The sequence below is a fragment of the Brassica napus genome, chromosome C5 (assembly GCF_020379485.1).
Source record: "Brassica napus cultivar Da-Ae chromosome C5, Da-Ae, whole genome shotgun sequence".
Lineage (NCBI taxonomy): Eukaryota > Viridiplantae > Streptophyta > Magnoliopsida > Brassicales > Brassicaceae > Brassica > Brassica napus.
Window position 1 is genome coordinate 4,911,017 of NC_063448.1, and position 15,974 is coordinate 4,926,990.

At 36.3% G+C, this 15,974-nt stretch overlaps 3 protein-coding genes across 3 annotated transcripts; 1 reads left to right on the forward strand and 2 right to left on the reverse strand.

Moving 5' to 3' along the window:
* Nucleotides 1–8,294: 8,294 nt before the first annotated feature.
* LOC106398358 lies at nucleotides 8,295–8,894 on the reverse strand. The gene has a single exon (XM_022702380.1). The coding sequence runs from the start codon at nucleotides 8,892–8,894 to the stop codon at nucleotides 8,295–8,297; it is 600 nt and encodes a 199-aa protein (XP_022558101.1).
* A 2,722-nt stretch (nucleotides 8,895–11,616) lies between these two features.
* On the reverse strand, nucleotides 11,617–13,005 carry LOC106397441 (ribosomal RNA-processing protein 17). Its single transcript, XM_013838021.3, has 4 exons — nucleotides 12,786–13,005; nucleotides 12,594–12,699; nucleotides 12,269–12,380; nucleotides 11,617–12,027 (listed from the first exon to the last, which is right to left on the reverse strand). Exons 1-4 carry the CDS (start codon nucleotides 12,905–12,907, stop codon nucleotides 11,768–11,770), a joined length of 600 nt encoding a protein of 199 aa, XP_013693475.1. The 5' UTR covers nucleotides 12,908–13,005; the 3' UTR covers nucleotides 11,617–11,767.
* Nucleotides 13,006–13,173: 168 nt separating this feature from the next.
* Nucleotides 13,174–15,157, forward strand: LOC106400234 (syntaxin-125). Its single transcript, XM_013840613.3, has 2 exons — nucleotides 13,174–13,830; nucleotides 13,902–15,157. The coding sequence occupies exons 1-2, from the start codon at nucleotides 13,367–13,369 to the stop codon at nucleotides 14,332–14,334; spliced, it is 897 nt and encodes a 298-aa protein (XP_013696067.1). The 5' UTR covers nucleotides 13,174–13,366; the 3' UTR covers nucleotides 14,335–15,157.
* The last annotated feature ends 817 nt before the right edge of the window (nucleotides 15,158–15,974 follow it).

A 15,974-nucleotide genomic window follows, 5' to 3' on the forward strand; every position in this document is an offset into this window, starting at 1 on the left:
AACCCACTAAAGATATTAAGAGACTAAGAACACCCTCACGCCACATGATCATCCGTCATTTTTGCATTAAAAGCAAGAAAGCAGCCTCGAGAGAAAACTTTTGGATATATCGAGTTTTGCTTAGTTAGCCAAAACGGATCTTTTGACACTCAAGTGCCCACCGATGAAGTTTAGATACAAACTTCTTTGAAAGCCAAACCCTTTGATTCTGCTACTTTCTAAATTGTTAATATCACAAATTCCCGTATAGTGTCCATCATTAATTATCTACATGCATGTTTGTGTTTACGTACGTTAATTTGTTTTCTGCATAGATTGTATATGAAATGACTGATGAGATATGGATCCGGATGTGGTGCATACTAAAAATAGAAATATGCAGGGGAGAAGGCAGGTTGGTAAATATGGTGGCACGTGCACCCATAATAATATAACTACTTACAATTTTCTTGACAAATTCATTAAACTTTTTGATGTATAAGATGGCCTAAGTCGAGTTGTGCACCCCTAATATTTCAAGTTCCAAGCTTAGTTTTTTTTTTGGGAAAACTATAATTTTCATTAACTAATTAGGATTACATGATTTTGACCTCACAGAGATTAAATCACACATACAATAAAGTGGTCTAGTACCACCTAGAAACACATAGATGGATTCTACGCTATCCGAATCGATACTCCATTGTATTTCCGTCCAACGAAAGCAAGCTTACTCCATATAAAATAAGCTGCCTCTTAAACCACCTAAATTGACCAAACTAGACGATAGTTCTAAAAACTCAACAATAACAAAACTAAAAACCAGATTACAATTCGACCCAGGACATTGAATTCCTAAAGATTAGAGTGACAAACCCAGTCAACATTTTATCGCTTTGCGACGCAAATCCGGTGAAAACCCATTGCTGTCGAGAGTCAGAATTTGTCCCTTAGCCATGAACCGGGAACTTTCCCGTACTGAATGAAAGTCAGGCTTCGGCGAACATACGGTGACCGGAACATTAATTAAGGTTAATAATGGCATGAGGTTTCACCACCGAACGAGACATGAGACGTCACCACCGGCGCTGGGATGTGAACCCCCACCACGTACCCGCTGCAGAGATCATCCTCTGGTAGACTCCTCTAAAGAAAAGACCTCTGCGACGCGTCTTCCACGAGAACCGAGGACCAGAACCATATTCACCAACCATCGTACCTCATCTCCGTTTGGCTCACCGTCACATTGGACCGGAGATCGAAGGTGGAGGAGATTTCAGACTGAGCCATGCGTCGTTGCCGTGAGAGGAGTGTCCGAGATCTAAAACGGAAAAACGATTTGTTGACTCCTCTCAATCCTAAAAGCCGACCTGCCTCGATTCCACCTTCCTACGACTCACTGCTCCTCAAAGAACGCTGTGAGATGGCCCCTTGACCACACAAGTCTCCGGAGTCACCCCCGACAAGCCAAAACAGCACGTATCTCATCTTAGGGTTTGTGACAAAATCGAAAAGGCAAAGAGAAAAGAAGGTAGAAGGGGAAGAGAGGACTCCAGTCAACGGACGTAGGCGGACCGGAGGTAGATCTGTGAAAATTTTTTTTTGGCGGCTGAGATGAAGACGAGAGAGAAGCCATGGTTTTAAAAATATCATAGCTTCTCCCCTGTAAATATGTATCTACGAATAAAAAGAGTACTTATAGGGGATGATTGGAAGAAATTGTAGTTTTATATTTTTGTTTTAGAAATAAAACTGTAGATTTTTTTGTTATGACTGTAGATAATTTTGCTGTAGAATATTAGTTGTAGGTTTAAAAAGATTTAAAGACGTATATATAAATTTTCTAAAGCAAAAAATAAGTGTTCTAGATTTATGGTTTTTCACAGCTAAAAAAAATTGTATATATAAAAATAATTTACAAAACATGATTGACAAAAATTTGAGCTGTAGAAATAATTTAGACCGTAAAGAAAAGGAAAAATATCTAAGAGATTTATTCCTTTTGACAATATCTTAAGAGCTAAGCAGCATGAACGGGACAATATGGAGGTCAATTTCCCAACTGTTGTATATTTGACCCCGACTCGTCTCGAGTGCTATCTAATCCACTCTTACTATTAAGTGTTTTTTTAATGTTCTGTTTTCTTTGCCGACCAATAAATTTAGCTTATTTTACCAAAATAAAATAAAACATTTAGCTTAGATCGATGAGGAAAATAAAATCCTGCTTCCTCAAAACCACACATATATATATATATATATATATAGAGAGAGAGAGAGAGAGAGAATTACTTTTAAATTTATTTCATTTTCCACAAAATAGTGTGAAAGTTAATTTCTTCGATTTACAAACGTCTTATGAAAAAGATGTAAGCTCGGATGATACATCATTAAGATATTTTATACGCTGTAACGAGTTTGATCAAGAATTAACTTCTTCGTTAGAATTAATATTGTGATCCGTCATGGAATGATATCCCAAAAATGCTAAAACTTGTTAGGGCATGATTAACTCCAGTTTTTTAGCCGGAGTTTTTAACTCATGATTAATATTTTTTTTGTTTTTTTAACATTTTTCGGTTAAGAAACGGTTTTTATATATTTTATTTAAAAAACAGTTCTTAGTTTTTTTAGTTAAAATCTAAAAAAAAATAAGAACTATCTATTAACCGAAAGTAAGAATTTCAGTTAAGAAACTGAGGTTAATCATAATCTCAAGTGAGTGGATGATGTTTTTTGTTTCTTTATTATACACTCAACAGCTCCAAATTATCTTAAATATTTGTTTGATATAGTTGTTTCTTTCGGATTCTATTTGAATTTATGAATTAAATTCAGAAATATCTAAACGTGACAGTAGGTTTGGTTAAATCCTATCGCCATTGTCACTTTGGAAAACTATATATTAAAAATTCAAAAAAAAAAACTATATATTAAACCATTAATTTGTCTAGATGTGCATGAATTTTTGATTTTATTCATTTGTAGTAAGAGATTTAATACTTTAAAATAGTTGTATTATTGTATAGAAGAAAAAAACAATTATATACTACGTAGTACGTACAACCAATAGCTTGTTAGAAGAATTAATAATCTACCTGTTGCGTAGTTAGTGACGAATGTGATAAGAATTTTCAAAAGCTATTTTTGACTGGTCACAAGTTCATGTGCAGGTTCATTACTTCATTTTGTGTGCACAAGAAACGTGAGGGAGTTTCGGAAAAAGAAAACAATGAGAGCATATTTTATTTGCTTATTATACCGACATAGAAACATTAGAGCATCCACGACGGTGGATTAGATGAAGGAGTCCTTAGGATTAGTTTAATATATATATTTTTTTGAATAGTTAAAGATTCTAATCAAAATAGTGTATCCAATGGTGTTCTCCAATTAGGAGTTCTTAAAAATAAAAAATAATTTTTTTTAAAGTGAAATTAAAATTTTATTTATTGCATGAATAAAAATAAAAATACAATAATTAAACTTAAAGATATTCTTAATTATTAATAATCATCACCAAATTTATTTCAAATATGCTCAATTAAATCTTTTTTCAATTGTTCATGTATACGCCTATCCCGAAGATCTTTCTGATTCTGATTGACAAACATGTTATTGAGATTTGTAGGCCTGTCGGTTTCGGTTTCCACCTGTGAACTTCTGGTGACGCTTCCTTCTTCCAATTCCGATATGTCGGTACGAGTGTATCAATTGCGTTCATTTTCGACTATCATATTATGTATTATGATACATGCTCACATAATCTTCCCTATCTTTTCTTTGTCCCAAGTAAGAGCCGGGTTTTTGACAATCGCAAATCGAGCTTGCAATACTCCAAAAGCCCGTTCCACATCTTTTCGGGCTGCTTCTTGAGTTTTAGCAAATAACTATGCTTTAGGACCTTGAGGAAATGAGATAGATTGGATAAATGTTGACCATTTTGGATATATACCGTCTGTGAGGTAGTAAGCGAACTTATACTTGTGTCCGCTGACCACGTATTCTAACCTTGGTGCTCGACCTTCTATAATGTCCTCAAAAATAGGAGATCGATCAAGGACATTAATACCGTTTAACGTACCTGGAGGACCAAAAAAAGCGTGCATATCCAAAGATCTTGTGAAGCTACAGCCTCTAAAACAATTGTCGGTTTTGTTGATCCACGTGCGTACTGTCCTTTCTAAGAAGTTGAGCAATTTTTCCACTCCCAATGCATACAATCAATGCTCCCAACCATCCCAGGAAACCCGCGTTTCTCTCCAATATCGAGTAGTCGTTGAAGATCTTCTGGCGTGGGTCTTCGTAGATACTCATTTCCAAATAACCATATTATTCCGTCAGTGAAATTATGTAAACACGAAAGTGCCGTGCTCTCACCAAGTCGGAGATATTCGTCCACCGCGTCAGCCGCAGAACCATAAGCAAGCATACGAATTGCTGCCGTACATTTTTGTAGTGGAGAAAGACCAGACCTCCCAGTAGCATCTTTTCTTTGTTGAAAGAATGGAACGTTCACTGAGAGGCTATGGACAATATGCAAGAATAATTCCTTGTTCATACGGAAACGGCGTCTGAATAAATGTGATTCAAATGCGGGATTGTCGCTGAAGTAGTCATTCCATAGACGGTTGCGTCATGCTTCACGGTTTCGTTCTATATAAGCATGTTTCCATTGCTTATTGGTTTGGGCCTCGATGTTGTTGAAAGTATCTTCGCAGATTTCGTCGAAAATTTCGTCCAATCTTTCTTCCAAATCATTGGATGAAGATGACGACATCCTGGTTTAGAAACATATGTATAAGTTTTTTTTATCTCAATGCACATGTATAAGTTATTCTGTTTTTTTTATGTATAATGTATAAGTTAATTTTTTAAACCTTAATACACATGCATAAATTATTCTTTTTTTTATGAATAATGTATAAGTTAATTTTTTAAACCTTAATACACATGCATAAATTATTCTTTTTTTTTTGAAGAATGTATAAGTTTATTTTCTTTAATCTCGCAACACATGTATAAATATTGTATAATGTATAAATTGAATTGAGATTAAAAAGAGAAAGAACTTGAGAAACACAACAACATAAGATAGACAAAATGATAGTTGCATAAGTTAATTTTGTTTATCTATATGCATACGACTTGTGATAGTTGAATTACCTAAACAGAAGAGGAGAACTTGAGAAACACAACAACTTGAGATAGACAAAGTGATAGTTGAGAAAGAGAAGAACCACGTTTGATGAAGAACACAAAGTTTGATAGTTGATAGTTGAGAATATTACAACCTCTCCGAGAAACAGAGGAGGAAACAAGAGGAAACAAGTTTGATGAAGGAGCTACAAACACTACAACTACTTATAGTACATAAGCTAAACCCGTGACAGTCTTCACATGCGGCAAAGACCAAAACCCGTGACTTGGTTAGTCAACAACTCCATAAGCATCCATGACTTGGTTAGTACAACTACTGCTGCACCTGCAAGAAATATGAAACAAAGACCCGTGACTTGGTTAGTACAACTCAACATCGCAATACAAACAAGATAGCTAATTACAAACAAGATAGCTAACTACGGAACATCTACAAACAAGATAGCTAACAAGATGCCAATTCCAAAGAGACCACTAACTACGCAAATATGCCAATACCTAAACTCATATCATCTCAGACATAAGTTTGAGTTTAAGAGATGTTTCCATCTCACTGAGTGGCTCTTTTTTGGCCAGTAGACGTTCAAGCAGTTTCTGTTTAGAGACTGCTTTTTTTTTACTTCCATGATGGCGTGTATCGCTGCCAATGACTCCTCTTTACCACTCTTTTTCTTCTTCATAGCAGCTTTAGCAGCCTTAACCCCCATAGGTCTACCATGTGGTTCTCCCACTTCATCTGCTGTATCAACCTCCGAGACTTTGCGCTTTTCCTTCCCACTGTCCTTAGCCACATAGGGGGATGACCATTTCTGGTCATGCCTCAGCTCCCTCCAGGCATGTTCCATGCTAAACTTGACCGAGTAATGATTGTAGAAAAGGTCCAGTGCAGCTTTCATCACATCATCATCATTTTGTCCACTTCTCTGCTCCCTCAAAGCTGCGTCGTAGCATCCTACGAACTTGCACACTTGCTCGTTAATCCTAGCCCACCTCTGCTTGCACTGACCAAGCTCTCTAGGTGTTGTTCCCACCAGGTGAGGGCTTGCATTGTAGTACTCGGCGATCCTCTTCCAGAACGCACCGGCTTTCTGCTCATTGCTCACCACCGCATCCTTACTGGTGTTAAGCCAAGCACCAATAAAGATCTTGTCCTCTTTCAGAGACCACTTCCTCCTCTCCTTGACCGCAGATTCTACAACAGCTTCTTAAGGACCTTGGCTACCGAACCAAAATGGTTCGGGTGATTCAAGGTCAACAGAACTTTGACTGTTCAAAAGGTTAACATAACTACTTGTGTTCTCCATGGATAGAGAATGGTTTGTGTCGCTCTATTAGCAACACATAGGGTTAAGTAAAGGAGCTTTAACTACCAAACATTCAAAGGTAATAAAATCAGAGTAGATGAGAAGGTAGAAAGCACACAAAAAGCATTTAACACCTATCAAATCAGGCTAACACCGTATTCTACATAGCTAAAACATTTAAAACTATCAAATCTAAGGGGTCAGGAAGGTAGAAAGCAACAACTAGCATTTAACACAAATTTAGCTGTTTTTAAATTTAAATACGCTATAGAGTTACCAAACAACACAATCGGTTTCTAAGAAAAGAGAGTACTCACCTTTATACATACACTCTGAAGGTCAGAGATGGTCCTTGTAATCCTTTCAAGCTCTACCTGAAAAAATAACATATGAAAAAGTCAAAAGTTTTTAACTCTAACATAAGATTCAATGAAAAACTCAAGAGAGAAACTAACCATGAAGATACATGACCGCCAAACCTATTAGAGCTAACCCATAGACCATTACGTAAACTTCCAATGCGAAGCCATGTATAACCTCTACTTCCTTCTTAAATAACTCCCCAACGGTCCTCTCTAGCATATCCAGCTTCGACGCATTCACAAGACCTTCATCCTTAAGCTCTCTAAGCTGTCTCTGAAAGTCACTCATCTCTGATGTTGCGACAACAGGATCACCACCACCACCACAGCAAGGCGTCGGGATTCCATCATCAGCTACTCTCGGCTCCGGAGGTGAGTACTTAAACGGCTCTGCCGCATTGTAGCTACTCTCGCCTTCATCCGCGTACATTGCAGCTTCTGCTTCAAGCAGGGAAGTTATGTCGAACTCGTCAGATGAAGATGGCTGGCTGTACGAATAATCTTGTCCCATGCTTGGTTAACCTGAACAAACAAGAACAAAACGAGAACAAAACATCAACGAGAACAAACGATCGAGTTACCAAAGATTAAGAAGAAACCACAAGCTCCCCAAATCGTTTCAGTCGATTGTAACTCGGTTCTATAAACCCTAACTACACACGAAAAGATCCCCAAATCAATTCGAAACCCAAAACTTTTGATACCCTAACTTCATCCGAAAAATCCCCAAATCGATTGAAAACACAAATGTTTTGAAACCCTAACAGAGAACCCAACCCTAAATCGAGTGAAAAATAACATCGAACCTAATCTAAATCCCAAAAACTCGAAGAGAGGGCTTCGATTTACCTTCGTTCTGAAACCAATCGAATCGCCTGGAGGAGAGAGCTCTATTTTTTCTTGCGCTTCGTCCGTCGAAAATGTTTTTTTTTTGACAAAACCAAACACAAAAACTCGAGCAACGAATCACAGCACGCCACGTCTCTAAGGATCAACCACGATAAATCCTTATTTACGTATTGATCCTTAGCTTATTTACCCTAAATAATATTATTCTACTCTAATTCTTCTAGGTTTCACCGCTAAGGACTTGCAAGTGAAACCTAGAAGAATTAGAGTAGAATAATATTATTTAGGGTAAATACAGTTTTTTTTCTTTAGTAATTATTCTAATCTCTTATTGTGTTCAGTTTTTGCTGTGTATAGAAAATAATATGAGAATCAAAAACTAATTAGCCTGGCTTGTGAATCCACATCTTTGTCTAATCTCAGGGCATTCAGCATCTCCTCCTTACCTTTCTTTATAAAATCTTCAAATTTTCGATTCAGCTCCTCCAGACTCGGCGACATCTCCGTCACCGTGGGAGATATTGGATAACTATTAGTAATGTCCCTGAAAGTCTCCGAATCCCTCAAGACAGGTTGTGACTCCCCGGCGCCAAGTCTGAGCGCCTCAGGGCTCCAGGAATGATTAGCCAACGGCGTTGACTCAAGTTCCTCCGTTACCATCATCTTCCACGTGTTCTCGTCCCACTTTGGTTTCACCAACCCTCGACGCCAACTTCCTTTTGTTATCTTTTGAAGTCACTTTGACCGGTTTACGGTGGCTTAATCTTGCCGAAACCAGCGCTTTCTTAGTCTCTGACTCGTCCGTTATCGTCGTAGGCACTTTATTCAACTTCCATGTCAACATCACAAACTCATCTCCACCGTTGTTCAGTCCTGTAATCTCCTCTTCCTTCTCTTCACATACAACCTCTGATCTATCCACATCCGTGACGACGATCGGCTGTGGAAACGTGGCCCCGAAATGACCATCCATATCAACGTCCTTCACCTCACAATCTCGGTTGACACCGGTGCTCTGGAAGTACTTGGAAGAAGTTACAATCGTTGTAATGATTATGACATTGATGATGACGAAGAGGTAAGGTGGTTTCAGCCACGAGAGAAATGAACTCCAAAGGATTGGGAACCGAGATAAGGAGAAATCTACTGCGGTAGGAACACAAAACATTACAAACAGAGACATAGCGATGATTACCGTGGAGACAACCGCCACCTTGATCGTACTCATTGGCGAAGCCATTTTTCAGTTTGTGTGTTTCTCTCCATCTATAGACTTTTGATGTTATATAGGTGCATGGGGTTCATGGGAAGCTTAGGCTATTGTTCTATAAATACCGTTGGATCTAAAGAAAAGGAAGATTGACGGGTGGGATTGAATAAGGCCATGGGACAAAGTTAGGTGACATCCTTTGTAAGACGTGGCCTTCTACATATTTTGTTTGCGTACGTGCAGCTAGTGGATAAAAGAAAGAGATGTCCAACGTGTCAGTTCTGCAATCTCTAAATTAAAATTTTGTAATACGAAAATAAACTAAACACAGTAATTCTCCAAGTCTTCCCCTCATGACTTCTTTTTGTTGGTAACGAACTTAAAATGGCCTTGTATTTAATTGGCTTCCCCTTAGGTCTCACTCCCGATGCGACATCCATTTGCAACGAGCCAACGAGACGTGATTGTATGTATGCCTCTTGTGTGGCTTTATCTTTCTTTTTTCTTGTTGTGTGTAGCCACTTAGTAATCAAGATATATAATTGTGTGATACAAACTAAGACACATCCATTAAGACGTTTTTGTTAGGGTTACACATAAACTGCAGGCTGGCCCCGTATACCACTTACGTTACTGATCGCAAGTGACAACCACAAATTTGAAGATATATAATTGTGTGATACAAACTAAGACACATCCATTAACACGTTTTTGTGAGGGTTACACATATAAACTGCAGGCTGGCCTCGTGTACCCAGCCCCGGCTCTTACCCATGGCAACATGGGCATTTGCCATAGGTCCAAAATTTTTTTTTTGTGTTGTTTTAAAGGTTTATTTCAATCTGTTAAATTATAAAAAAAACTCATAATTAAGTAAGCCTAATTTATTTATTACAAGACAAAACAATAAAAAATCTGTACATTCATCATTAGTTTTGAGATATTTTTTTTTCTATTTGTTTCAGGTAGTGTTTTGAAAACCGGACCAGACGTTGATTCGACATTGTAAGTAGATCAATGGTCGGACCGATCCAACGGGTTCAACCGGGTTTTAAATTTTAACTAAATTTTATATTAAGTAACTATTATATGTATAACATAAAATTATTTTTATACATTTTTATATAATTATTAGAATCTAAAAATGATATGAAAACAAAAATACTTTTTTAAAAAATAATATAAATAATGAAAATAATTTATTTAGATAGATACTTAGAAAAAAAATATGATTTTTTAATGAAATGTTTTTAAAATTTTCAGTTTAAAAAAATACTTGAATTTGAAAAAAATATGATTTTAATATCAATGTTGATCTCTGGTTTTAGCGAGTTTTACAGGTTTTTGACCGGGTTTGCCAATTTAACTCAAATCCAGTTTTTTTTAGTATAACCTGAAATCGAATAGATGGCTGAGTCACGGTTCGACCAGCCTCTCTAGTCTAGCCGGCCGGCCGGTCCGGTCCAGTTTTCAAAACACTGGTTTCAGGTCTTGAAATTCAAATTAAAAGAAATGCAGCAAAGAAAAATATAGAAAATATTTATAAAAAAATCCATATTATGTGTTTTACCCCGGGTTATTATACTGGTTAAGACGCACTGTGTATACCACTTACGTTACTGATCGCAAGTGACAACCACAAATTTGATTCAACGTTTCAATTTTATTCCTGGTCCATACTTTTATTTTCTTGGTCCATACTTTCACTGTAACATATTTTTTCTTAAAATAAGATTACGCTAAATAAATACAGGCATGCATGGATTTTAACTTCAGTATATACTATATACAAGTAATTACTAATAGTATTTTGTTCTAAATCCAAATTCAAAACAAAAGTAATAATCGATATTCTGAACATTCATGGGAAACAAAAAAACGAAAGTGGTTGGTGATTTTGTGGATTTTTGTTACTAAAATGCTCCATTTTGGACTCTATCACACTACGGATAAAATGAATAAAAGATCTACAACTTTAGATAAATGATAAATCAAAGGCGTTTTCTCAGCAATAATTATTGGATCAGACAATTTCAATTTTTTGTGAAAGGATGAAACAATTTCATAATATGTTTATTTCCTTAAGAAGTGGCCAAGGTCAAGTTTCAGTTCTCAAAGGTGGCATATATTGGACCGTGATTCACGGAAAGCTGACCTGACGGGGTTTAAAAGATCTCTCCTGTCCTTTGCTCTGCTATAATTAGGTCGAGGTCAAGGAGCTCTTTGATTAATGTTTTTTTTTTTTTAATAAAGAGCTCTTTGAATAATGTTTTAACATTTCTATATGAATAATACAAAACAAAACACAACATAAAATGTTACTCTCCTTGAGTTTTTTAATAAAGATTTGTTATAAACACTGCAACTTGTGATGCTTAATAAGTCACTAAATCAGTTAGCCTCCGATCGCAGCAATTAACCTTCAACGGTTAGTGGTTACCACCATTCTAACCAAAATGTATAGTGAGAGTTTCTGACGACTCTTGAAACATAACGAATTTGATTAATAAATGTGCTTATTAATACTGTAATACATGTTTCAACATTATCCAATTGTTTCAAACTTCAGCGGTTAGTGGTTACCATTCAAACCAAAGTGTATAGAGATGGTTTCTGATATTAGTACTGAGTTTCTGATATTAGTACTGAAAGATCCAAACGCTTCGCTATCAAAAGACACAACAGAAATTTCTATAGATTTCCTCTCTTTGCTTGTTTTTTCTTCTCTCTCTTTGCTTTTGTAGACATAATCTGATTGATAAATATTCTTGTTACTAAAAGAAAAACATTATCTGATTGTTACACACAATTTCAACCGTATCAACGCTTGAGAATTTTCATAATCAGAAGCTCCAGAAAACACTGAATTTTCAAAAGAAACAACACAAATCCCTCTTTAACTACTAGCGCGTACTCTTGATCCCTCTTGCTTGTTTCTTCTTATCCCTTTTCTTCATAGTTTTGGTGCTAGACTTGTGTCTCCGGTTCTGCTTAGCGGGTTTGGACTTCCTCAAAGGCGCCGGCTGTGATGTGGAAGCTTTGGCAGTTGAACCAGATTCTGTTGATTGGGTCTTTTCCCTGCGAACAGGCTCATCCTCTTCACGAGATATCTCGCTTGTTGTCACAGTAACTTTCAGCTCCCCTGTATCATACATTGTCGTTCCTTTCACCAACAAAGAAACACAACAAACATTAGAACATGGCCAGGGCCCAGGCGTAGCAAAATATAAATCAAACTAAAGACAAAGCATTCAATGAAGAAAAAAACACACTCAATACATCAACTTCTCGATTCCAATCAATAAATCAATTCCCAGGTTACGGAGACAAACTATCATCTCTTCCACAAACAAAAAGTTAAATGTCTTCATATAGAAAAACTAAAGTGACTATGAAGAATTTACCAGAAGTTAAAGCATCAGGCTCTGCCTCTTTATTCTCTGCATCCTCCTCCTCAGCTTCTCCCTCTTCAGTTTCCTCAGCATTACCAGCGACCATCATCTCTTCCAATTTCCTCTGCAAAGCTCAGATACAATATTTCAGAAACGATCTTAGGCCAATAGAAGCTCAGGAGAGTAAGTAAACTCTAAGCAAAAATAAAAACACAAACTTTAAGCAAAATAAAAACTTTTCATCAAAATGATTCAGAACAAAGTCCATGTTACAACCTAATCTATAACGCACGGATGATGAATGATACAAAAACCAGTACGAAAGCTTAATCCTCACCTTCTTACGAGCCTCGATACGTTTCCGCCTAAAAGACTCCTCCTGCTGCTTCTGAGCTTCCTTTCTCCTTTTCTTCTTCCTCTTGTGAAACCCAGTCACAAAATCCCTAATTTCGCGAACAAACAGCGATTAGAGGATGCCAAGATTGAGTAGTATATGACTCCGAATCAGATTATCGCGATTGAAACATACTTGAGATCTTTCTCATCGAAAGAGACGGTGACGCTTTTGTTCTTTAGAGCTCTCTTCCCGATATGCCTACCTCTCGTCGGCGGAGCCAGTGCCCCAGCCGCACCGTCATCGTCAACGTTCATCGCGAGATACTTCGTCGGATCGGAGACGAAGGCGATTCGAGTAAACTAAATTAGGGTTTTAGGGTTTTATTCAAACCAAAAGAGGTCTTGGAAGGAGAAGAAGAGATGAGAGTTTTAATTGGGCTTTAGGTTCGGCCCATTAAAGGGATATTAGCGTCTTTTACCAATAGCTGAGAACAAAGTTATGCCATTAGCTAATTTTAGATAATTACCAAAACTGCTTGCGACTCTCATTCTAACGTTAACAAAATAAACCTCCCAACAAAACTTACACTTTTCTTTTCTTTTTCCACTCATAAAACTAAAATAATAATAAAAGATCATCGTATCTTCCTCGTATTCAAAAAGAAGATGTCTTTGTCTATTGCTTTTGAACAAAACCACTGAATAAAAAGACAAGAATTTGTACATAATTAAACAAAAACTAGAGGAAAGATCATACAAAATTAGAGTCAAAAGATGAATGACTTATTCTCAAATTCATTCAAGAGGAACCAGGCTCAAATGAGCGATGTCGAGGCAGGTCAAGAAACGATGAACCTGGACAAATTCTTCGAGGACGTCGAGAATGTGAAGGATGACATGAAAGGAGTGGAGACTCTTTATAAGAAGCTTCAAGACTCGAACGAAGAATGCCAGACGGTGCACAACGCCAAGAAGGTGAAGGAGCTACGAGCTAAGATGGATGCTGACGTAGGTCAGGTCCTTAAGAGGGTCAAAATCATCAAGCAGAAGCTCGAAGCCCTAGAGAAAGCAAACGCTAATAGCCGTAATGTCCCCGGTTGTGGACCCGGTTCGTCTACGGATAGGACTCGGTCTTCTGTGGTTAGCGGTCTCGGGAAGAAGCTCAAGGACTTGATGGATAGTTTCCAGAGTCTACGTGCGCGAATGAACGATGAGTATAAGGAAACCGTAGAGCGCAGGTCTTTCCCTTTTAGGTTTCTTGTCTCGCAAGGTATTGCTCTGTTTGTGACTTTTGTTGGAATTGGCGCAGGTATTTCACAATAACAGGAGAAAAAGCGGACGAGCAAACAATTGATAACTTGATTGCAAGCGGTGAGAGTGAAAATTTTCTCCAAAAAGCGATTCAAGAGCAAGGAAGAGGTGAGATCATGGACACAATATCTGAGATCCAGGAAAGACATGATGCAGTGAAGGAGATTGAGAAGAATCTACTGGAGCTGCACCAAGTTTTCTTGGACATGGCGGCTCTAGTGGAAGCACAAGGGCAACAGCTGAACAATATAGAGAGCCATGTGGCAAAGGCTAGCTCGTTTGTGAGAAGAGGGACTGATCAGCTCCAAGATGCAAGGGAGTACCAAAAGAGCTCGAGGAAATGGACTTGTTACGCCATCATTCTCTTCATCGTTGTCTTTATCCTTCTTCTTATTCCTGCTATGCCCCATATTATGCTCATGTTGAAATGAATTTTCTAGAGTTTGATTCCCACATTCATCTATTCGCCTATGCCTTCTTCTTGTTTTTTTCTTTCTTTAAGGGGGTAGTTAGAGTATATATGATGAAACCACGGAAAGGGATTTGTAGAACAATTTTTTTTTTGAAACATGGGATCGTTATTATCTCCATATCTTTAGTGGTGGATGTGACAATAACATGTATGTTGATTTGTTATAGTCTTATAGAGAAACATATGCATTGTATCTTCGGTAGTTTTCTTTTTGTCATCTCCACTACATTGTCTTAAAAGAGTTTTAGCCGTTGTAATTTTGACCTCAACACATAACAAAAAGTGAATAGTTTGGAAATTATAGTGAAGAAAACTACAAAATTTAGGGTATATGTACATGCAAATCGATGAAGTCTTAGTTTATCGTATGTATAGGGAATGTGTATGCAACATAGAATAAGATCTCAGACTTTGCATCTTAGTAAAATAGCAAGTCGTGAATATTCTTTTAACTCTTCATAGATTGAAGTATTTACATCTTAAGCTTTTACTCTACATATTGGATACACATCACTTATACGATACTTGATACTTTATTGAATGAGTAGCTAGCGTACAATATATATAGGTACAACAAGAGAATATGTAGAAGAATATTCACATAGGAGATAAGCTAGACTAGAGTATGTACTTATCCTAGCTACTTTATACTTATCGTATAAGTGATGAATATCCAGTACTATGTAGGCTTGATTGGTAGAATAGATGATAAAGCAGTAGCAGTAACTTACCCTGTGCATAAGGCACATTTGCACATGATCCCAAAAAAAAAAAAAAAAAAATTTAATTAGAATTTAAGGTTCAATTTTGTAGAATTAGGGCTTTTTTTTTGCAAATTACTTTTATTGCTTCTGAAAATTAGAACTTGCACAAGGTCCACTCAAAAATTAAGCCGGGACTGGCTGCAGAAACTGTATGTTTTTGCTAAAATGCTTAATAGGATAATTGGTATAGCAGTATGAACATACTATTTAAAATTATTATAAAAATTATTATATAATATATTTATTCTTAATGAATATATTATAATATATATAAATATATTAACATATAAAATTAATTTATTTTATTTAATAATTATGATTATATCAAAAAATATTATTTTAAAATAAATTTATAATTAAATATCTATTTTTAAAAATAATGTTTCACAATTAAAAATTATATAACTTAAATTATATAAATTAAATTATATTTTAAATATGAAGTACTGTTTTAAAAAATATTTTTATTGTAAATTAATTTTATAAATCAAAATTTTAGTTTTTGGATATAAATGCTTTAATAATATAAATATTTTATTTTAATTATATTTTAGAGAACATAACCGTTGAGTAAATGCTTTTCTAAATATTTTTCTAACAATTATTAATTGGATAATGTAGAACATAATGTCTATCAATCAATGCGCATTGGGTTCTTTTAAGACAGCGAAGGCAACGAAATTATCACTCATTATTCTTTCTTTGTGGTACAAATCATTATACTTTTTTGTCCTTGTAATGGATGGTCTATCTCGGCAACTGCGCAGTGCTTTTTTGGTGGGAGCTTTTGGTTATGACACAAATATTCTTTAGTCTATGCTCTCATGCTTTGTGA